General features: G+C 35.4%; 1 protein-coding gene across 5 annotated transcripts in view; it reads left to right on the plus strand.

The window, feature by feature from the left end:
* Nucleotides 1–7,507: 7,507 nt before the first annotated feature.
* depdc7a (DEP domain containing 7, paralog a) overlaps nucleotides 7,508–25,383 on the plus strand; it is a 34,840-nt gene continuing 16,964 nt past the window's right edge. The window contains exon 1 of one of the 5 annotated variants that reach the window (XM_049483719.1): nucleotides 7,508–7,768. Coding sequence is in view for 1 of the 5 variants with exons in the window: in XM_007257776.3 (XP_007257838.2) it covers nucleotides 18,733–18,748 (16 nt within the window). In the remaining 4 variants the exon portion in view is untranslated. Of the gene's footprint in view, nucleotides 7,769–7,927; nucleotides 8,015–10,536; nucleotides 10,776–10,934; nucleotides 11,022–18,622; nucleotides 18,749–25,383 lie in introns of those variants that run through there. The other 4 variants (XM_049483720.1, XM_007257777.3, XM_007257778.4 and 1 more) reach the window with 4 other exon arrangements.

A 25,383-nucleotide genomic window follows, 5' to 3' on the forward strand; every position in this document is an offset into this window, starting at 1 on the left:
AATATATACAGTGCCTTGAAAAAAATATACTTACTTTTTCAGATCAGAAAAACAAACTTGATTTATTTCATTAGGGGATTACTGCCAGACCTGTACAATCAAGAAATCACTTAAATAGAATCTGTCTGACAACATGAAGCAGATAAAAGATATCAAAAAGCAGCACATTATTATTAAACCCCCATCTGAAGAAAACCTTCAAAAACAGATGAGAAAACAAAGTTATTGATCATCTATCAGTCTGGAAAAGGTTATAAATCATTTCTAAAGCTTTGGGACTCCAGAGAACCACAGTGATTCACTATTATTCACTAATGGAGAAAAAACACGGAACACTGGTGAACCTTCCCAGGAGTGACCGGCCAACCGAACAAAATTACTCCAAAAGGGCATGAAGAACTCATCCAGGAGATCCCAAAAGAACCCAGAACAATATTTAAAGAACTGCAGGATCTCACTCGCTTCAGTTAAGATCAGTGTTAATAATTCAGTAATAAGAAAGAGACTGTACTATAAAACACACCATTTCCGAAAAAAGAGCATCATACTGAACGTAAAGCGTAAAACATGGTGGTGGTAGTGTGTGTGTGTGATGGTCTGGGGCTGCTGGATAACTTGCTGTAACAGATGGAAGCAGGAATTCTGCTGTTTATCAGAAAATCCTAAAGGAGAATCAGTTCCGTCCATCTGTTCCTTAGTGACCTCAAGCTCAGGAGTACTTGGGTTCTGCAGCAGGACAATGACTCAAAGCACACAAACAAGTTCCACCTCTAAATGAATTAAAATAAATAAATAAATGAAGGTTTAGGAGGGTCTAGTTAAAGTCTGATTGAGATGATGTAGATGATCTTAAACAGGACGTTTATGCTGGAAAATCCTCCAATGTGTCTGAATTAAAACTGTAATTCTGTAAAGAAGAGTGGAACTAAATTCCTCCACAGAGATGAGGGACCCATTATCAGTTATCAGTAAAGCTTGATTGCGTTTTTTTTTTTTTTGCGCCAAAAGTGACACAACCAAGTTATTAGATTTAGGGGTAAAACACTTTTTACACAGGGCTAGATTGGTTTGGATAGATTTTCTTTCCTTTAATAATTACAATGATCACTTGGGTATATTTACCTGATATTAAATTTGTTTGTTAATCTAAAAAATGTAAGTTTAATTTAAAATAATCAAAAGCTAAAAAATCTTTAATACCACTATATATGCACATGTAATGTCATATATCAGCATCGGCTCAGAATATCCACATCTGTGCATCCCTAAAAATATCCAGAGCTTGTTTACAGAGACTAGATTCAGATAGATACATCAAGCTTCCATAATATTTAAACCCTATAAGAGAGAAGTGTTAGTTTTAAAAGATAAGTCTTTACTGGTTCGAATCCTGTTCATGCAGCTTACCATCAGCTGCCAGAGCCCCGAGAGAGCGCAGTTGGTCTTGCTCTCTCTGGGTGGGTACAGTAGATGGCGCTCTCTCTTTCCCCTCATCACTCCTAGGGTGATGTGGATCAGCACAAGGCTGCGTCTGTGAGCTGATGTATAAGAACCGAGTCGCTGCGCTTTCCTCCGAGCGTTAGCGCTGTGATGCTACTTGGTAATGCTGCATCATCAGCAGCTCAAAAAGAGGTGAACATGTGTCGGAGGAGGCGTGTGCTAGAGTGAAGATAAGTTGTGCTGTATCAGTAATACAGAGTACAGTAACTGTGACTGAGTAGTTCTTTGGTTCTTGTTTAGTTTAGTGTTTTTCAGGTGACAAAAACTTCTGATTTCCACTTTCTTTACAGGTTTTTTTTTTTGTTTGGTCCAAACTACAGTTCTGCTTACTGTTCTATCCAGGTATCTCAGGTGTTCAGGTGTTGTAATCTCAGTGTGAGTCAGCCTGGGTCACCTTGAGCTTTCTTTCTTCACACATTTCTCTCGTTCCTGCAGTGGGTGGGCTGGTTAATGAGTAATGATTTTACGCTCAGAGCTGAGGGACTGAATCTCTGGCCTGGTGTTTGAGGAAGCCGAACTATCGGCCTTATCAGTTTTCCCTTATTTTAACGGAACCGTGCAGACAATAGGATTACACGTGCGGATAATGCTGTGTGTGTGAGCGATATGGCTTTAAAATAACACTGAATTAAGAAAAAATATATCAAGAATACACTACTGCAACAAAATAAAAATTAAATTTGATTACCACATACGATATGATATGGCACATGCACCCCTAACTGAAAAAAAAAAATAATAATAATAATTTGATCAGATTTGTAACAGAATCAATGATCCAGAATGTCATGATACTAATAATATTAATCATGCTCTCCAAATATCTCCATATATCCAGGATTAAAGTAAAATAAATGATACTGGACAGATATACTCTGTCTCTAGTAGATACTGTATATAATCAGAAATAAGAACAGTTTGTTTTTTTTTATTTATTTTTTTTGTGATAATTAAGGGTGGATGATATGGCACTATGTTTCAGGGTATAATATCGTTCACCATATTAAAAAAATGATGCTGATATTAATGCATACGATATGATTTGGCAGACCCCTAGTGTGTAATAATTGAGTGTGTCCCAATTATTCTCTCCCCAATAAGAAATTATTCTGTGAAAACTGGGCTTTAATTCAGTATGATTTAATTTAATGAATGAATTTGAATTATGAATTGAATCCAAATTAATAAGAAATTCATTCTCATCACATATCAGTAAGAATGTGGCGCCTAGTTGTCCATCAGACAAAGAAGATGACATTATGATCAGGAGATCGCTGGTTCGAATCCTAGTTATGCAGCTTGCCACCATTAGCTGCCGAAACCCTGAGAGAGGACAACTGTTCTTGTTCTCTGATTCTCCTTCAGGATTGTCTGGTAAACAGCAGACTTCCTGGTTCCATCTATTACAGCAAGTCCATCACACTACCACCACCATGTTTTACGTTCAGTTTGATGATCTTTTACTGAAATCATGTGTTAGTTTGGAGATCATCAAGATGTTAGTTGGTAAATGTGAGACGGGTGGTTGTGGTGTTTTTGGTCAGCAGTGTTTTTTATCTTGGAATTCTCCCATGGAGACCATTTTCACCCAGTCTCTTTCTTATTATTGAATCATTAACACTGATCTTAACTGAGGCTTTAGTGAGGTCCTGCAGTTCTTTAAATATTGTTCTGGGTTCTTTTGGGATCTCCTGGATGAGTTCTTCATGCCCTTTTGGAGTAATTTTGGTCGGTCGGCCGGTCACTCCTGGGAAGGTTCACCAGTGTTCCGTGTTTTTTCTCCATTAGTGAATAATAGTGAATCACTGTGGTTCTCTGGAGTCTCAAAGCTTTAGAAATGATTTATAACCTTTTCCAGACTGATAGATGATCAATAACTTTGTTTTCTCATCTGTTTTTGAAGGTTTCCTTCAGATGGGGGTTTAATAATAATGTGCTGCTTTTTGAGATCTTTTATCTGCTTCATGTTGTCAGACAGGTTCTATATATAAGGGATTTCTTGATTCTACAGGTCTGGCAGTAATCAGGCCTGGTTGGGGTTAGTAGTACACTTATTTGTCACACAGGGTTAGATTGGTTTGGATTTTTTTTTCCCTTAAAAAATGAAATAATAATTTAAAAAGTTTTATATTGACTCAGGTAAATTTTTCGTCTGATATCTAATATTTAAGTTTTTTGATAATCTAAAAATTGTAAGTATGACAAAAAAGTGTTTGCACACTTCTGTGATGCAGCATTAATGCAGAAATGTACAGGGGTTGGACAATGAAACTGAAACACCTGGTTTTAGAGCACAATAATTGATTGTGGTGACGGACAGTTCTGGTGGAAACAGGAGAGTTGAGGTGCACATTGAATTCTGCGTGATTTGATCAGCCGTGGTTTTATGTTTTTTGGATACAATCCGGGTTAGTACCCGAACATCCCTTTCAGACAGCTTCCTCTTACAGCGTCCACAGTTAATCCTGTTGGATGTGGTTGGTCCTTCTTGGTGGTATGCTGACATTACCCTGGATACCGTGGCTCTTGATGCATCACAAAGACTTGCTGTCTTGGTCACAGATGTGCCAGCAAGATGTGCTCCAACAATTTGATTGAATCCTCTTTTGAACTCTGGTATATCACCCATAATGTTGTGTGCATTGCAATATTTTGAGCAGAACTGTTAAAGCTCTTACTCTGCTAATTGAACCTTCACACTCTGCTCTTACTGGTGCAATAATGTGCAATTAATGAAGATTGAACACCAGGCTGCTCCAATTTAGCCATGAAACCTCCAACACTAAAATGATGACAGGTGTTTCAGTTTCATTGTCCAACCCCTGTACACTGAGAATGACATAATCCAGCCTCATCCATAAAGAATCCTTTATTATATTTATGCCCTTTAGAATTATATAGCCAAACGTTCTCACATACATCAGTATAGACTCTTCTCTATCCATCACTGGTACTTTCCATCATTCCACAGTTTTATTTCACAGAAAACTCGTCACTATTTGTGTGTCTAGAACCATATCCTCTGTTGCTCGGTTGGCCTGTTGAATAAAATATGATTTCAGCAGACCACTCTGAAACAATCCCAGCATCTCTGCAGCTCCAGAACAAAGGCTGCAATGTCCGGCGTGGCTCTCTGGTGAAGAAGGCCAGTGTCCGGGCAGCGTGGTGAGGGGCGTTGGGGATTCCACGCTGCATAACGCTGGATAAAGTGGATATCTGTTTCAGCACGGGCGTCGCTGCCCCGCAGCACAGAAATGTATGAATATTGATAAGAGCAGCGTCTGCGGAGGCTGAGAGGATTCTTTGACTCTGTTCAGTATTGTGTTCTGCCTGGAATTTTGTTTGTGCGGCACATCGATGCTGTTCGTCCTGTTCTCACCCAATGTTCTCACAGGTTTGGGGCCCGTAGACCATCATCAACTGAGAATAAACAATAAACATGAAGAGATCAGTTCACACAGACACCCATCCAACACTCAGCAAAGGGTCAGAGATCAGTCACAAGCCCGTCCTGAAATATACAGCCAGAACTCTTCATTCAGAACTCTTCAGACAGTCAGTCAAAACTCTTTACTAAAAGCTATTCAGTCAAACACGTTCAGCCAAAACTCTTCATTTAAAACTCCTCAGACTAGTCAGTAAAAACTTTTCACGCAGAACTGTTCACTCAGAAATGTCATAAAAGTTCAGTAAAAACTCTTTACCCAAAACTGTTCAATCAGAAATGTTCTATCAAAACTCTGTATTCAGGAAATTTCTGACAAAACTCTACACCTAAAACTGTTCAGCCATAAATGTTCAGTAAAAACCTTTTACCCAAAATTGTTCAGGCAAAACTCTATCCAAAACGGTTCTGTCAGAAAAGTTAAGTAAAAACTCTTCATTTAAAACTCTTCAGACAGAAATAGTGAGTAAAACTCTTTATCCAAAACTGTTCAGTCATAAAAGTTAAGACAAAACGCTTTACCCAAAACTGTTCAGTCATAAAAGTTAAGACAAAACGCTTTACCCAAAACTGTTCAGTCATAAAAGTTTAATAAAAACTCTTTATCCAAAACTGTTCAGTCAGAAAAGTTCAATAAAAACTCTTTATCCAAAACTGTTCAGTCAGAAAAGTTCAATAAAAACTCTTTATCCAAAACTGTTCAGTCTGAAAAGTTCAATAAAAACTCTTTATCCAAAACTGTTCAGTCTGAAAAGTTCAATAAAAACTCTTTATCCAAAACTGTTCACTCTGAAAAGTTCAATAAAAACTCTTTATCCAAAACTGTTCAGTCTGAAAAGTTCAATAAAAACTCTTTATCCAAAACTGTTCAGTCTGAAAAGTTCAATAAAAACTCTTTATCCAAAACTGTTCAGTCATAAAAGTTCAATAAAAACTCTTTATCCAAAACTGTTCAGTCAGAAAAGTTCAATAAAAACTCTTTATCCAAAACTGTTCAGTCAGAAAAGTTCAATAAAAACTCTTTATCCAAAACTGTTCAGTCTGAAAAGTTCAATAAAAACTCTTTATCCAAAACTGTTCAGTCTGAAAAGTTCAATAAAAACTCTTTATCCAAAACTGTTCAGTCTGAAAAGTTCAATAAAAACTCTTTATCCAAAACTGTTCAGTCATAAAAGTTCAATAAAAACTCTTTATCCAAAACTGTTCAGTCTGAAAAGTTCAATAAAAACTCTTTATCCAAAACTGTTCAGTCAGAAAAGTTCAATAAAAACTCTTTATCCAAAACTGTTCAGTCAGAAAAGTTCAATAAAAACTCTTTATCCAAAACTGTTCAGTCTGAAAAGTTCAATAAAAACTCTTTATCCAAAACTGTTCAGTCTGAAAAGTTCAATAAAAACTCTTTATCCAAAACTGTTCAGTCTGAAAAGTTCAATAAAAACTCTTTATCCAAAACTGTTCAGTCAGAAAAGTTCAATCAAATGTCTATAGTCAGGATATTTCAGTCAAACCTCTTCACCTAAAACTGTTCAGTCAAAAAAGTTCAGTAAAAACTCTCTACACAAAATGGTTCTGTCATAAACATTCAATGAAAAACTCTTTGCCCAAAACTGTTCAGTCAGAAATATTTAATCAAAACTCTATAATCAGAAATGTCTGTCAAAACCCTTCACTTAAAACTGTTCACTTAAAACTGTTCAATTAAAAGTCTATAGTCAGTTTAAACTAACCTAAACTAACCTAAAACCCTTCACTTAAAACTGTTCACTTAAAACTGTTCACTTAAAACTGTTCAATTAAAAGTCTATAGTCAGTTTAAACTAACCTAAAACTCTTCACTTAAAACTGTTCACTTAAAACTGTTCAATTAAAAGTCTATAGTCAGTTTAAACTAACCTAAACTAACCTAAAACCCTTCACTTAAAACTGTTCACTTAAAACTGTTCACTTAAAACTGTTCAATTAAAAGTCTATAGTCAGTTTAAACTAACCTAAAACTCTTCACTTAAAACTGTTCAGTCATAAACGTTCATTAAAAACTTTTTTACTTAAAACTGTTCAGTCAGAAAAGTTCAATCAAAACTCTGTAGACAGAAAATGTCAGACCAAACTCTTCACCTAAAACTCTTCACTTAAATCTGTTCACTCTGAAAAGTTTAATCAAATCTATATAGGTTTAAATATAATGTTTTGAATCATGCATCATTTTCTTTCCACTTCACAATTCACAACCACTTTGTGTTGATCCTTCACATTATTTAATCCCAATGACAAAAATATATTTAAGTTTTTGCTTGTAATGTAACAAAATATGGTAAAGTTTTGATGAATACTTTTGCAAGCCACTGTAAACCCATCCAGTGTGTCCACACATCCACAGTAACTCTGATTGTGATTAGGGAACTGACGTAGCATGTTTATAAACCTGCCGTAACTCATCTCATCTCCATGCTCTGCCTTTCAGATCTCAGTATAATATAAAAACTCAAAGCAGGATCTGAAACTGAACTGAAAGAGATGAATTCTTCTTACTAATCATAGAGAAAACTGGATTATCTGCAGCATAATCATCTGCAGTGACCCTCATACCACCGCTCACGGTTTCTGACGCCACACCAGCTCCCACAGAGACGCCCCACCGGCTCAGCTGATAAACCTGGCCTCAGTGCGGCGGAGAGCACGGCTTAGAGGAAGTGACCGTGGCATTTTAATGGGTGATAAGGTGGCCAGAATAATGGAAACACAGCGCTGATGTCTCTACCAGGCTCTGAGAGAATGACTGACCCACAGATTTCAGAGTTTTGAGGCTACTGGACAGCTGAACAGGTGAGTTTAATGATTATAATTATTAGAATAATCAAATTAAATGATAGTTTTATTATCAGATTAAGCAGAAGATCTGAGGTAAACAGTGCTGAGTAATCATTCCTTTGAGAATACGTGTAAAGTAGTAGAACCAGTTTGGGTTCCTGCGTTCCAGTCTCTCCCACAGTGTGTAAAGAGGAACTTCAGCTCTGTTTTAGATTTATTTTACACGTTCCCACAGCATGCAGCTCTGATCTAAACACACGGGTGAGTCTAAACACTCTTATTATATAATACTGACAATCTTATCCAGGTTATTCTGTGTGCTGGGAGTCTTTACAGGCACACAGGCTGAGATTCCCAGACAGGAATTTAAGTCTAGTTTAGAAATATTCAGCATTTTGAATAGAGATTTAAACAAAATAATGAATTTATATAAAATTATAGTTTATAACTAGGCTTAATCCCTCTCTGTGATTAACTAACTCATGTATAGTGATTCAGTAAATCACTTAGTTCTGGTTTTAAGTGACTGGGTTAGGCTAAAATTAGGTATGTCTCAATAACTGATCTATATGTAGAATAATAAAACTGACTTTTAAATAATAAGAATATTATTAGAGATAATATCAGTTTCTCTGATTTTGCTATTTATAGGTTTATGTTTGAGTAAAATGAACATTGTTGTTTTGTTCTATAAACTACAGACAACATTTCTCCCAAATTCCTAATAAAAATATAATATTCTCATTTAGAGCATTTATTTACAGAAAATTAGAAATGGCTGAAATAACAAAATAATGAGAAGAAAACAAGTTCATATTCATAAAGTTTTAAGAGTTCAGAAATCAATATTTGGTGGAATAACCCTGGTTGGTTTTTAATCACAGTTTTTTTCATGCATCTTGGCATCATGTTCTCTCCTCCACCAGTCTTACACACTGCTTTTGGATAACTTTATGCTGCTTTACTCCTGGTGCAACAATTAAAGCAGTTCAGTTTGGTGGTTTGATGGCTTGTGATCATCCATCTTCCTCTTGATTATATTCCAGAGGTTTTCAATTTGGTAAAATCAAAGAAACTCATCATTTTTAAGTGTTTTCTTATTTTGTATTTTGGTCTCTTAGTCTTTAACTCATGGAGAGTGTCTGTTACTCAAGGACTCGAGATTGTCTATCATTTTATCACTTTAAAGCAGAAAAGATATATATTCTGAACATCAACACAAACCTTATTCTATGTAGGAAATTATGGGTCATTCTGACAATACTGCGCATTTTGGCCCTCAAAAAATGTCACTATTAAATCTTAAGAATTCCTAAGAAATTCTACTTATATTAAAGAGCCACTAATAAACCCTAAACCATATTTTAATTTCATTATTCATTAATAGCTGAAATATGTTCCTTTGATGTAATAAAACATACCATAACCTTAAAAAAAACGCTTTTATTGTGGTAATTTCTGCCTCTGCAGCCCCTCTCAGGTTCAACTGTGATAAAGGTGAGGATGATGTTTCTGTGTGCTTTGGTCCACAGTCACATCACAATATGCAAATCAGACTATCAATAATACAGCCTTCCTGCTGACGACGTTCAATCATCTGCGTCTCACCGCTATCAGAGACACAGTGCTGCTGCAGCTCAGCCAATCAGCTCTCTCTCCCTCCTGCCCCGCCTCTAAACCCATACATCACCCATATTTCAGTCAAACCTCTTCACCTAAAACTGTTCAGTCAAAAAAGTTCAGTAAAAACTCTCTACACAAAATGGTTCTGTCATAAACATTCAATGAAAAACTCTTTGCCCAAAACTGTTCAGTCAGAAATATTTAATCAAAACTCTATAATCAGAAATGTCTGTCAAAACCCTTCACTTAAAACTGTTCACTTAAAACTGTTCAATTAAAAGTCTATAGTCAGTTTAAACTAACCTAAACTAACCTAAAACCCTTCACTTAAAACTGTTCACTTAAAACTGTTCACTTAAAACTGTTCAATTAAAAGTCTATAGTCAGTTTAAACTAACCTAAAACTCTTCACTTAAAACTGTTCACTTAAAACTGTTCAATTAAAAGTCTATAGTCAGTTTAAACTAACCTAAACTAACCTAAAACCCTTCACTTAAAACTGTTCACTTAAAACTGTTCACTTAAAACTGTTCAATTAAAAGTCTATAGTCAGTTTAAACTAACCTAAAACTCTTCACTTAAAACTGTTCAGTCATAAACGTTCATTAAAAACTTTTTTACTTAAAACTGTTCAGTCAGAAAAGTTCAATCAAAACTCTGTAGACAGAAAATGTCAGACCAAACTCTTCACCTAAAACTCTTCACTTAAATCTGTTCACTCTGAAAAGTTTAATCAAATCTATATAGGTTTAAATATAATGTTTTGAATCATGCATCATTTTCTTTCCACTTCACAATTCACAACCACTTTGTGTTGATCCTTCACATTATTTAATCCCAATGACAAAAATATATTTAAGTTTTTGCTTGTAATGTAACAAAATATGGTAAAGTTTTGATGAATACTTTTGCAAGCCACTGTAAACCCATCCAGTGTGTCCACACATCCACAGTAACTCTGATTGTGATTAGGGAACTGACGTAGCATGTTTATAAACCTGCCGTAACTCATCTCATCTCCATGCTCTGCCTTTCAGATCTCAGTATAATATAAAAACTCAAAGCAGGATCTGAAACTGAACTGAAAGAGATGAATTCTTCTTACTAATCATAGAGAAAACTGGATTATCTGCAGCATAATCATCTGCAGTGACCCTCATACCACCGCTCACGGTTTCTGACGCCACACCAGCTCCCACAGAGACGCCCCACCGGCTCAGCTGATAAACCTGGCCTCAGTGCGGCGGAGAGCACGGCTTAGAGGAAGTGACCGTGGCATTTTAATGGGTGATAAGGTGGCCAGAATAATGGAAACACAGCGCTGATGTCTCTACCAGGCTCTGAGAGAATGACTGACCCACAGATTTCAGAGTTTTGAGGCTACTGGACAGCTGAACAGGTGAGTTTAATGATTATAATTATTAGAATAATCAAATTAAATGATAGTTTTATTATCAGATTAAGCAGAAGATCTGAGGTAAACAGTGCTGAGTAATCATTCCTTTGAGAATACGTGTAAAGTAGTAGAACCAGTTTGGGTTCCTGCGTTCCAGTCTCTCCCACAGTGTGTAAAGAGGAACTTCAGCTCTGTTTTAGATTTATTTTACACGTTCCCACAGCATGCAGCTCTGATCTAAACACACGGGTGAGTCTAAACACTCTTATTATATAATACTGACAATCTTATCCAGGTTATTCTGTGTGCTGGGAGTCTTTACAGGCACACAGGCTGAGATTCCCAGACAGGAATTTAAGTCTAGTTTAGAAATATTCAGCATTTTGAATAGAGATTTAAACAAAATAATGAATTTATATAAAATTATAGTTTATAACTAGGCTTAATCCCTCTCTGTGATTAACTAACTCATGTATAGTGATTCAGTAAATCACTTAGTTCTGGTTTTAAGTGACTGGGTTAGGCTAAAATTAGGTATGTCTCAATAACTGATCTATATGTAGAATAATAAAACTGACTTTTAAATAATAAGAATATTATTAGAGATAATATCAGTTTCTCTGATTTTGCTATTTATAGGTTTATGTTTGAGTAAAATGAACATTGTTGTTTTGTTCTATAAACTACAGACAACATTTCTCCCAAATTCCTAATAAAAATATAATATTCTCATTTAGAGCATTTATTTACAGAAAATTAGAAATGGCTGAAATAACAAAATAATGAGAAGAAAACAAGTTCATATTCATAAAGTTTTAAGAGTTCAGAAATCAATATTTGGTGGAATAACCCTGGTTGGTTTTTAATCACAGTTTTTTTCATGCATCTTGGCATCATGTTCTCTCCTCCACCAGTCTTACACACTGCTTTTGGATAACTTTATGCTGCTTTACTCCTGGTGCAACAATTAAAGCAGTTCAGTTTGGTGGTTTGATGGCTTGTGATCATCCATCTTCCTCTTGATTATATTCCAGAGGTTTTCAATTTGGTAAAATCAAAGAAACTCATCATTTTTAAGTGTTTTCTTATTTTGTATTTTGGTCTCTTAGTCTTTAACTCATGGAGAGTGTCTGTTACTCAAGGACTCGAGATTGTCTATCATTTTATCACTTTAAAGCAGAAAAGATATATATTCTGAACATCAACACAAACCTTATTCTATGTAGGAAATTATGGGTCATTCTGACAATACTGCGCATTTTGGCCCTCAAAAAATGTCACTATTAAATCTTAAGAATTCCTAAGAAATTCTACTTATATTAAAGAGCCACTAATAAACCCTAAACCATATTTTAATTTCATTATTCATTAATAGCTGAAATATGTTCCTTTGATGTAATAAAACATACCATAACCTTAAAAAAAACGCTTTTATTGTGGTAATTTCTGCCTCTGCAGCCCCTCTCAGGTTCAACTGTGATAAAGGTGAGGATGATGTTTCTGTGTGCTTTGGTCCACAGTCACATCACAATATGCAAATCAGACTATCAATAATACAGCCTTCCTGCTGACGACGTTCAATCATCTGCGTCTCACCGCTATCAGAGACACAGTGCTGCTGCAGCTCAGCCAATCAGCTCTCTCTCCCTCCTGCCCCGCCTCTAAACCCATACATCACCCAGTGTCCCTCCCAAACTACCTTAACTGACTGAGGAATTAAAATATTTTTTTATTTGTCATAGTAAAGAGACTTCACACTATATGTAAATCATGTTACTCAGCTTAATCTCTTTTTATTTTCCCTTAAAGCAGAACTGGTGTAAAGTGGTCTTTTGCTGTAGTAAAACATGATAAAAAGTTCTTATCTTTGATGAATAGCACACCTCCGTTCTCCCACAGCGTTCTGAGATTCAGAAATTTTAAAAGTTTGTCCAAAACACCCTTCAGACTGGGTGATACGGAGCATAATTTACCCTAATAAATCACTTTTTACACCGTTATCCAGCTCAAAGTAGCTCCACACCTCCTTACTAGAATCGGGAGAGCCCTGACATTTAAAACGAGGCATTAATAACTTAAAAAGTGCACAAGAAGCTTATTAAACACCACTGTTTACATCCTATAATGCTAGCTTCAGCTCAGAGCGCCGCCATCACTGAACTGATAATTACATAGACATATATATACATAGACTCCTGTCTTCTGGCGCCAGCTGCTTTGTTATGCGGAATCTATGTATATATATATATATATATATATATATATATATATGTGTGTGTGTGTGTCATTATCAGTACAGTGATGGCGGCGCTCTGAGCTGAAGCTAGCATTATAGGATGTAAACAGTGTTGTTTAATAAGCTTCTTGTGCACTTTTTAAGTTATTAATGCCTCGTTTTCAATGTCAGGGCTCTCCAGATTCTAGCCAGGAGGTGTGGAGCTACTTTGAGCTGGATAACGGTGTAAAAAGTGATTTATCAGGGTAAATTATGCTCCGTATCACCCAGTCTGAAGGGTGTTTGGACAAACTGTTAAAATTTCTGGATCTCAGAATGCTGTGGGAGAACGGAGGTGTGCTGTTCATCAAAGATAAGAACTTTTTATCATGTTTTACTACAATAAAAGACCACTTTACACCAGAGTTCTCCTTTAACGTATCAGTGTGTAGGACACTGGAACATCTAAGCTCTTCTTTAGGCTGGTATTTATTGCTCTGGTCCTCTGTGTAGATGAGTTTACTGCAGTGCTGGGCTTCATCCTGTGCCTGAGCTGCATCTCTGAGAGGGTTCCTGACTGTAAGCCTGGCGGTGGGCTGTGAATGTGGCCCCCCGAGGAGAGCCAGGAGCTGCATTCAAAGGCTAATTCTTTCTGTTTGTCCTCGCTTTCCTTGAAATCCACCACAAAGCACCTTGTTGAGGAGGGAGGGGAGGAGTTTCACGGGATTCTGCTGAAACTGGCTCCCGTCCCTCCCCCGGTCCGACCGGTTTACACCCCCCCCACACCGCTCCACCCACCCCCATCCATTCCCTTCAGCTGTACTTTACCCTAAACACACACACTGCAGGCTAATGACAAAGATGCTGTATCAGATCTTCTCCCAGCTCAAGGCTGTCTTCACTGATGGAGCCTCTCTTATCTCCTCCACTCAGGATAAAGAAGTGACTGGAAAAAAAAATAAGAGAGCACTTAAAAATGATGAGTTTCTTTGATTTTACCAAATTATAAACCCTCTGGAATATAATCAAGAGGAAGATGGATGATCACAAACCATCAAACCAGCAAACTGAACTGCTTGAATTTCTGCACCAGGAGTAAAGCAGCATAAAGTTATCCAAAAGCAGTGTGTAAGACTGGTGGAGGAGAACATGATGCCAAGATGCATGAAAACTGATTAAAAACCACCAGGGTTATTCCACCAAATATTGATTTCTGAACTCTTAAAACTTTATGAATATGAACTTGCTCGAAGTCTGAAATCTCTGCATCTTTTGCATTTTCTGCAAATAAATGCTCTAAACGACGAGATTTGTATGTGGAATTTGGGAGAAATGTTGTCTGTATGTTCATTTTACTCAAACATAAACCTATAAATAGCAAAATCAGAGAAACTGATTCAGAAACTGAAGTAGTGCTGATGATTGTGGCTTACAGCCAATGAAAACCCAAAAATCAGTGTCTCAGAAAGTTAGAATATTATATTATAAAACCCATTAGTACTTTAGGCAGTGTGCCGAGTCCTGCTGGAAAATGAAATCACTTCATGCTTCCCTCTGCTGACAACTTTTATGCGGATGCGGATGAGATGCGGATTTCATTTTCCAGCAGGACTTGGCACACTGCCCACCCTTTCAGAAGCTGGTCTTATACAATTGGTCTTATGTAATATTCTAATATTCACATTTTCAGACACTGATTAAAATAGATCACTCTGTGTTTAATACATCTATTTAAAATATGAGTTTCACATTTTGAACTGAATTACTGAAATAAAGGAACTTTTCTATGATATTCAATTTTTTTATGATGAGCTAGTATATTGGGAATTAAAGTGGATGTGTCTGTAATTATAATTAGTGATGAAGTTATTATAGATATCTGTAACTTTTAGTTAGATTTACTAGTAAAAATGTAATTATAGGTAAGAGAGTGTGACATTCCATATATATTACTAATCAGAATTACATTATGGATATATGTTGCTGGTCATGTAATAAGTCAGATTGGATTTATAGATATGTCGATCTGATATTATTATTATTATTATTATTATTATCAGAGCATGTTCATATATATATATATTAACCGTTTAATTCTACAGATATTTTAAACAGTAGACAGAATTACACATTTTATTCTGTAAAGAATTATCCAGCATGTGTGTGTGATTAGCTTGTCCTTCAGCTGTACAGCAAAAGGTCTGCTGTCCCCCGTATATAAATATATACAGCCTTTCTGCTGAGCAACATCCAGCAAATGGCAGCATTTACCAGGTCAACCACCTGCACGACCCACAGCACCACCCAAACCCTGCACACAACCTGTTTACACTAAACACACTAAAACACACACACTGCTCACTTTACTCAAACAAGAGATTCTGACTAAATCAGATGATTTACAAACAGTATATATATCCTCTGCTCAAATACTGTATGATTACTTCTCTATAGTTTTTATTATTTATTTTATTTAATCGAATGTATTAGTTATACACTGCTTTCTCTTCGTGTTAAAATAATCCCACTATTTTCTGACTTTCATTTACAGCTTTTATTAAATGCTGATTATTTATTTATGCTGCAACACTAACAGCATGGTAGTAATGCTAACAGAGTAGTATATACATCTGTTCATCTATTTATCTGCATGTCTCTCTTTCTAGCTGTCTGTCTGTCTGTCAATATGATAATCTGTATCTGTTTAGCCGTCTGTCTGTCTGCTTATCTGTCAATCCATCTCTGTCTATCTGTTTATCTGTATATTATCTATTTCAAGCTGTCTGTCTACCTATCTCTATTTATCTGTCTATCTATCTCTTTCTATCTATCTGTTTAACTGTCTATCTGTGTATCTGTCTATCTATCTCTTTCTATCTATCTCTCTATCTGTTTATCTATCCCTGTTTCTGTATATCTCTATTTATCTCTGTCTGTCTGTCTATAGGTTTATCTGTCTCTTTCTATCTGTCTATGTTTGTTTACCTGTATATTTATTATTTCTATCTATTTATCTATCTTTCTATCTGTTTATATGTATCTGTGTATCTTTCTCTGTCTCTGTATATCTGTCTATCTGTCTATCTATTTCTAATGTATATCTGTCTGTTTCATTATCTCTGTCTCTGTGTATCTGTTTATCTGTTTGTCTAATTGTTTATGTTTATCTGTTTAGCTCTCTATCACTTCCTATCTGTCTCTCAATCTATCTCTATGTGTCTGTTTGTCTGTCTATCTTATCTCTTTCTATCTGTCCGTCTATCTGTTTATTTATCTCTCTCTCTATATCTGTCTATTTATCTCTGTTGGTCAATCAATATGTTTATCTGTCTATCTGTTTATCGGTCTATCTGTTCATATGTCTATCTGTCGAACTTATTTCTTTTGATCTGTCTGTCTATCTGTTTATCTATCTCTGTCTGTGTATGTGTCTATCTCTGGCGGTCTGTCTATCTTTCTGTCTCTATATCTGTCTGTTTATCTGAATATCTATCTCTATCTGATTATCTGTTTATTTGTCTACCTGTTTGTTTATATTTTATACGTCTATCTGTCTGTTTATCTGTATATCTATCTCGTTCTATCTGTCTATCTGTTTGTCTAGTTATCTCTATATCTATCTTTTTCTATTTATCTGTCAATCTATCTATCTTTTTATCTGTTTATATGTCTATGTATATCTGTCTCAGTGTTTGTATATCTATCTCTATCTATCTGTCTATTTGTTTCTATATGTATGTCTGTCTGTTTATGTCTTTATCTGTCTCTGTGTATCTGTCTCTATGTGTTTATCTGTCTCTGTGTATCTGTCTCTATGTGTTTATCTGTCTCTGTGTATTTGTTTATCTGTTTTATCTATCATTTTCTATCTGTCTCTCAATTTATCTTTATCTGTCTGTCTATATGCTTATATCTGTCTCTGTTTATCTGTCCCTATCTCCATCTGTTTATCTATCTATCTGTCTATCTAGCTGTCTGTCTGTCTGTCTGTCTGTCTGTATCAGAGTGAGTCTAGGCTAGTCTGGGAGGTGATACAGTCAGTGAGTCAGTGAAACTCAGTAAATCAGATTTAAACTCTTTCTATGGCTCTTCAATCAGCTGTTCTTATTCTTATGCTAATTTACTCTCACTTCAGTAAAGTGTGAAGCGCAACAGACAACAGGCGGGTTTAAGCCACACCCACCCTTAGACAAACCCCGCCCACTGTTCTCTGATTGGCTTGCGGGTCTGACTCGCATGCAGCTTATTGTTGGTCCTTTTTTACTTCATATTTTGAAATAAATATAAAAACATATAGCCAGAGTAGAGTATACTGTAGAGTATAGCCACTGTAGAGTATATTTACCAAAAAAATACCAATTTTGCCACACAGAATGTGATGAGTTTGATAAAAAATACTTGGTTTTAAAATTGCTTTGTGTTTTAATTTGCTGTGATCTGCTTTAGGTTAAGTTTTTGTGTGAATTGTGAAGTATATTGTACAAAAATTATACAAATTACAAAATCATAACACTTACACAACTGTAGAACATATACTATCAATAATATAAAAAAATAAATACATAATAAGTTTTCTTTTCTTAATGTATTATTTTTGGGTGCTAATAATCATTCTAAAACGAGAAATTATATAGTGTATTTGTATAGTGTAATTTGGGTATTCTTTTCAGAAATGTTGCTTTGTGAGTATAGAAAAACCAAAAAAAATCATAATTGTGTCTTTAATGTCATAGTTATAATCAGCATTTATGCAAAAAAGACAAGAATTTTGCATAAAAATATTGTTATTGGATTAAAAAAACTTGAATAGTTATATAGTTTTAATCAGCATTTATGCCATTTAAAAAAAAAAAAAAATCACCAAAATTGGATTCAAAACAAAAAATAAATATGTATTTAATGTCATAATTATGATGTGCATTTATGCAAAATATTTTTTGGCAAAACTATACAATTTTCATTAAAAAAACAAAAATCATCATAATTAGATAAAAAGGATGTCTTTAATAGATATATAGTTATGTTCAGCATTTATACAAAAATAAAAGTTTTTGCAAAACTATAGAATTTTGCAATTCAAAACCAAAAATCATCATAATTGGATTCAAAAGAACAATATATGTCTTTAAGAATTATATAGTTTTAATCAGCATTTATGCAAAATATTTTTTATAGAAATTTGCAATCCAAAAACAATCATTATAATTGGATTCAAAACTACAAATTATGTATTTACTGTTATAGTTATAATTAGCATTTATGCAAAAAGATTTTTTTGCAAAACTATACATTTTTGCATAAAATACAAAAATCACCATAATTAGAAAAAAAGGAAGTCTTTAATAGATATATAGTTATAATCAGCATTATTATTTCCACCCATAAAAATTAGACACCACATTATAAAAAATATTTTAAATTATTTTTATTAATTTATTAATATTTTTTTGTGTGCAAGTTTTATTTTAATCACAGCTTTCCCATAGTTTTTTTTTGTAATCTGACGCAGCGAGACTATGGGCGTGTCATGCGAGCGGACCAGCCAATCGAAATGACTGTGGGCGGGACATGGTGGAATGGGGGCGGGGCTTGGCGCAGCTGATAGAGCTGTGAGAGTGTAGCTGGGAGGGTTTGAGCCATTCGGAGACTCAGCTCTGCTGTAAATCATGCGGTGATCAGAGCTGATCAGAACGGAACGATTTATCATTTCCGGCTGATTAACTTCAGTTTAGAGGAGATCCCGCCATGCACAGACCTCCAGGTAATATATATATATATATACTATATTCCTTCATCATCTTCATCTTCTTCAGCAGATGAAGTGCATGAGAACCTGCTGAAACTAAGAAGCTTAATTTAAACTGTTTGGGGAAAAATAGTTTTGCTTTGTTTTAAATGGTAAAAAAGCTTTCTGTAACTTTTCTATACTTATTTGTGTATATGTGTGCATGTATTTGCTGCTGTGTGGGCACTAGAAGTCCCTAAAAGTTGAAAAAATAGTTTTTTTGTTGTTATCAGATATTTATATATATGGTTTTATGCTTTTTATGAAGTAGATGAGTCTGTTTAGCACTCTTTGGTTAGTATTCTTTGGTTGTTGAGGACTAGACTATACTGAAGGACAGTGATGTGTCCCCACAAAGACAGGAATACAAACGAAGATCATTGTTTTAACACAATAATTTCTGTGCTATTTAAAGTTTTAGCATTTGTTTGGTGTATATGGCTAAACCAACTTTAGTTAGGACTATAAAGTGAAATCTTAAATGTAAATGTGCTTTTTATACTTTTTGAATACTGAATTGTGCTATCCTATTTGTATTATAGTAAATTGAGTGTGAATTGGGTGTAAATTAGTTCGGTTTAACAGAAATCAGTCCTAGATTTTTTTTTTGTATATATATGTTTTTTTATGCATTTTATTACAGTAGCTGTTTTATAAAGTATATGAGTTTGTTTAGCACTCTTTGTTGAGGACTAGAATATACTGAAGGACAGTGATATGTCCCCACAAAGAGAGGAATACAACACATTAATTGCTGTGCTATTTGAAGTGTTTGCACTATTTTTGTTTAAATGGCTAAATCAACTTTAGTTATGACTAAAAAGTGAAATAATATTAGAGTAAATACTCTTTTTAAACGTTTTAAACTTGTAAATACTGAATTGTGCTTTGGTAAACTGAGTGTCCTAATTGTATGAAAGTAAACTGAGTGTGAATTGGCTGTAAATGAGTTCAGTTTTAAAAAAATAGTCCTAGATTTTTCTTCTATTGTTTAGCTACACTCTCTGTTGAGGCTGAAATAGGTTATGTAAATAAGAACATATATAATTATATTATTGGTGGGATTGGATATGTACTCCATTCGAAAAGTTGCTGTTTTGGAGATACATGTTTTGCATATAAGACAGCGGCAATATTTACAACATTACAAAATATTGAATTAAAAACAGTGGCTGTGACACAAATTGATCTCTGTTTACGTGATTATTAGGGATGTAAGAAAAAATGATATATCGAAGTATTACTGTATTGATTTTCAAAAATACAGTACAGAAAGGGCAAAGACAAGAGAGTAGTCCAAAATTAGAAAAGGCAATAAACAAACGAACCATATTGAAGAAGAGGTAGATAACTAGATTTAGTACTTGGCAGAGAAGAGAGCAAACTTAAGGGTATTTATACTGGATAGACCAGGTGGAAACAATCAGTAACTGGGGGAGCGGGAACACCGTAGCATCACTTGATCAGCTGAGTCAGGGAAGTCCAGTGTGAGTGCATGCTGGGAAGTGGAGTCTTTGTTGAGTAGTTCAGAACCCCAGGCAGACAAAAGACAAATGTTAGTTTTTACTGTGGTGTATTGTGAGTAGAGATTACTGTGAAATCTATTACTATGACGTTTTCTTTGAAGGTCTCATTCCATCGTTTTTTTTTTATTCATTTTAAAATGTCTAGTTGTGTCTCTAGTATGAATAAATGCCACGTGAGCTGTTGGCTAAAAGCACAACGAGGCAGTGAGACGGACAACAGTTAGAACATTTTAAAATAAAGACATTTTTTACACTGATAACAGTCTTTGCAGTGTCATATGTTACTTTACAACATGTGTAATAATGCCCTGCTAAGTGCAGTTCAGCCACTGACCTAGTCTTAGATTCTCTCGGAGTAAAACACCAAATCCACCGGAGATCCTATTTAAACATATAGATACTTACACACAGAGGTGGGATTTGTATTTTAACTAGTGTAAACCGAACTGTTCTGAATATACACCTACCTATCTCAGTTGTACTTGGCTGCTGTTTTTCCTCCATAGACTAATTCTAACCATTTGTTCCTCAGCTCTGAATTACTGAGTAAAGTATATAAACACTGATGTGTTATTCGCACAAATAACACAGGAATGAACTGCATGCTGTTCCTAGCACTGTTAGTTATCTCCTATCTGACGAGACGGCGTCACCGCCCGTCTTCAGCTCTGCCTGTAGGCGGTCCCGAGCCGAGGTGGGAGGGGCCATGAATACTAATTCATTGGTTGATGTAGACACGGTGCTTTTCATGATCAACTCGTTTATTTTTCTGAGTATTTTCTTTTATTAGCTGCTGCAGAAAATGGAGGCTGAGGATGAGTTTCATCATGTGCAGCATCATAAACAACTCAGAGAGACCCACTGTATTTCACAAACAACAAGAACAAGAGGATTTTAGCGTTTAGCATTTTTAACATAAAATAAACTGACGGTAACTGAAGGACTTCCACTCTGGTATCTTCCAACACCTGCTCACATTTAAATTCCCCTCGTTTAGCGTCCGCCTGCAGGCCTGGTCGGTTAGACCTGCCTGTACTTGATCCCTCACTGAGGTTTCTGCTAATAAATGCCACTAAACTCACTACTGTATAAGAATGGATAAGATATGGTTAGAATATAGAGATGCACTGTGTGTCACTGTCTCAGTATCATGGGAATGGGTGCAGTCTTCACCAGAATCCCTCAGTGATTATTTACTGAATGTTGGGTAAACACTAGACTCTGTGTTACCACTGAGTATTCCCACCTCAGGCTGATCCAGGGAGTAACAGTGATCAGGAGGCTTAAAATACGGCTGATGATGTTTATACACACTGTACTCACTGTACTGCAGCCAATAAATGATGCTTTATTTAAAGCCCAGAATGTGATAAATGATAGATTTATCTACTATATGATATGAGCTTCACTAAAATGCCTATTTTACAGGAGTTTAAAAAAAATATATATATTAAAAGGAATATATTATATCTTTTTACTTTTTAAAACAAGTTAGAACAGGTCTATTTTGGCACTTTTTACTACTTTGCCATGTTTCAATAAAGGCTTTTATTAATTTTTCTAAAATAGTGTGCCTGGAAGTGCATTAACTCATTATCTCAGTGCATTATCTCATTTTTAGAATAGGTCTATGTTCTATACAAAACATATTTAAATTAGCTTAATCACACCCTTGACATAGAGCATTATCTTAATAAAGTAGAATTAATTGGTCTGAACTTAATGAACATGTTTAGTATAGCCCATAGACCGTTCAGCATGAGCCATTTAAGGGCTCTGACACTTTTATGCAAATGAGCTGTTGCTAGACTTACAAAATCATGCAAAAAGTGAGTTTGAGTTTTGCATAATACATTCCTCTTTAATGCTAAAATAAGATTAACATTTATGCAATATTTATAGCCTATAGTCTTTATTATAAATAAGAAGTAAATATTGTATATTATAGTAAAATCTCATCATTTACCGATTATAGATGAGTCCTGAATGGTGGAGATTAGTTCAGTGAAGGTAGTCTAGTCTTGGAAAGTTATCTAAATTGCCAAAAATCAATTAAGGGGTAGAATTAATTGGTCTGAACTGAGCCATTTAAATGCAAAAAGTGAGTTTGTGTTTTGTGTCACATGTAATTTCTAAACATTCCTATTGGTCCGTTCATTATGGTATTTTGACAGTGTAAAGAACAGCTGGCAGATTAAACATCAAAAAGTGTCAAAAAGTAAAAAAAAAGAGCAAAAATTACACATAATATAGTTGTGAGCTGAGATTTTTAAAGCATGTCAAACAGCAAAAACATATATATTATTGTACTATTTAAGTATAAAGTATTTATTTTTTTAAATTACAGAAGCTGCTATTATTCAAAAGTTGTGCAATTGAAGGTATTAACCCTCTATTACATAGCGTTGCCCTGGGCAACTAATCACTTTTTTGGTTAATACACTCTTCCTTTAGTATTTTAAAGCTCAATTTTGAATATAATGTCACAAAATACAATAAAATGTCCAATACCAGTAGGGGTAGATTTTTGTTTCACATTTTTATGGGTAAATTCATCCATCAAAGCCACATGGAACACAGTGTAGCAATTAGTACCATAAGAATCAATTTTTACTGTATGTTTAAATTTTTTAAAAATATTTTACCAATACAAATATGCATATGTGCTTGAATATGCAAAGAAGTATAATTTCATTTATTCACTAAAGCAGTGAATTTTTTTTTTTCTTTTGTTGCCTCTTCATGCTAAAGAAGAAGTGGTATTTTTTCTATGAAAATATTTTAGGGATTAAGGATTAAGGATTAAAAAGCACTAAATTTAATGCTTTAAGTCAGTATGCTATGCATTTGTCTTGAGGAAATCTGTCGGTGTTACGCAACTGATATGCAAACGATCACCGCACCTGACATTACTGTATCAGGAAATGTTACCAGGGCATCAGATTAGACCTCCAATCACTGCATCTGAATCTGATTGCATCAGCCAGAGCTGCAAAATGCAAAAATACCCTGCTGAGAAAACAACCTGGCCAGCCTGTTGGTATACTAGACCATCTAAAAAAAAAAAGTTATTTTATTTTAGTAATTCTGTTCAAAATGTGAAACTCAGATTGTTGAAGATTATGGCTTACAGCCAATGAAAACCCAAAAATCAGTGTCTCAGAAAATTAGAATATTATATACAATAAGACCAAGACCAATTGGTACTTTTGGCAGTGTGGGCAGTGTGCCAAATCCTGCTGGAAAATGAAATCCGCATCTCTATAAAAGTTGTCAGTAGCAGAGGGAAGCATGAAGTGCTGTAAGAATTTTGTGGGAAAACAAAACTGCACTGACTCTAAAGTCAGTGCAGTGCACCAATCAGTGATGGTTTGGAGAGTCATGTGCAACATCTGCTGGTGTTGATACACTGTAAGTCTAAAGTCAGTGCAGTTTTGTTTATGGAGATGCAGATTTCATTTTCCAGCAGGCAGGGGCGTAGCAGCAAATTCGGGGCCCTGTACACTCTCAGTGACAGTGGGCCCCTATCCATGCCAGTACACAAGGAACGTGAGCAAAAATTTTCATGGGCCCCTCTCTCTACTTGGGCCCTGGGTGGTCAGGTCCACTTTTCCCCCCACTACCACGCCCATGCCAGCAGGACTTGGCACACTACCCTCACTGTGCTTTTTATATTATTAAACTTTATTTAAGAAGATTCTTATAAAAATAGATGTTTTAAAGATGTTCTGTACAGTATCTCAGGATCTGATCCACCCACTTCTCTTTTTCACTGTATGCTCTGTTTGCTCCAGTGATGGGAGCAGAATCCTTTATCTCACAGCCAGCCTATTGTCTGCTGGCCTCCATTGATGAGTAGGCGTCGTGTGAGAGGGGAACTCTGGGTAATTAAATCTGCATGTGTTAAGAGCAGGTCTGGTGTGGGATTCTGGGTGGGAAACCCCTCAGGGTCCGCACACACCTCCATCACTGCGTCAGAGCCAGAGCAGAAGCCCAGTTTAGAGGAGCGTTCAGCCCAGTTCGTGTTGACTCTGGCTGGAGACGCTCTTTATACTGGAGCCTAAATTCACATACAGCTAAAACGTGGGAAACTTCACAAGATACATCAGTCACGGTCACTTAGACGATAAAAGAGCTGGATTAGACTTTGGGAATACAGAAAAATTGTTGGACCACTCCCAATTCTCCAAGGAGCAGACTTCATTCATCTACTTCACTCAGTCTGGCTTTTATTAGGCTTATTTCTTATAGCGTTTCTTTGGCAAATAAATAATCTACACAGTTTAAGTTTTTTCTTTACACTTAATGTAATAAATCATCCAGTGCGTGTTTGGAAGTTTGCTTTGTTAGTTTGGTTCTGCAGCTTTTTATAATGCAAAATGATCCTTATTGTATGGACCTTGTATCTCCTGTTTGGTTATTTTTCACTTTTTGATATAATGCGTCTGGCAGTTGCTGTTCTCAAGGTGTAAAAATGTTGTTTTAATCATGAATGGACCAATAGAAATGCTTTAGAACTCAAAATGGCATGGGTTTTGTTGGAGATGCAAGGTTGTCGCATAACTGTGACACTATGTAATGTTACACTAATTAGCTTTGTTCAATAATCTCTAATATACTGTACATCTGACTAGATATTCACTGCAGGATATTCAATAAAAAAAGGATATTGCAATAATTTTTTTGCAATAAATATTGCGATATTAAAAATGCACTTTTTTTTACCAGTTTTACTAAAAGTCAGTTTTTTCATATTGATTATACATTCAGTGTGAGGTAAAATAGAGCAAAATAAACAATGAAACTGAAACACCTGTCATCATTTTAGTGTGGGAGGTTTCATGGCTAAATTGGAGCAGCCTGGTGTTCAATCTTCATTAATTGCACATTATTGCACCAGTAAGAGCAGTAAGAGTGTGAAGGTTCAATTAGCAGGGTAAGAGCACAGTTCTGCTCTAAATATTGCAATGAACACAACATTATGGGAGACATACCAGAGTTCAAAAGAGGACAAATTGTTGGTGCACGTCTTGCTGGCGCATCTGTGACCAAGACAGCAAGTCTTTGTGATGCATCAAGAGCCAC

Source organism: Astyanax mexicanus, chromosome 9 (assembly GCF_023375975.1).
Source record: "Astyanax mexicanus isolate ESR-SI-001 chromosome 9, AstMex3_surface, whole genome shotgun sequence".
NCBI lineage: Eukaryota > Metazoa > Chordata > Actinopteri > Characiformes > Acestrorhamphidae > Astyanax > Astyanax mexicanus.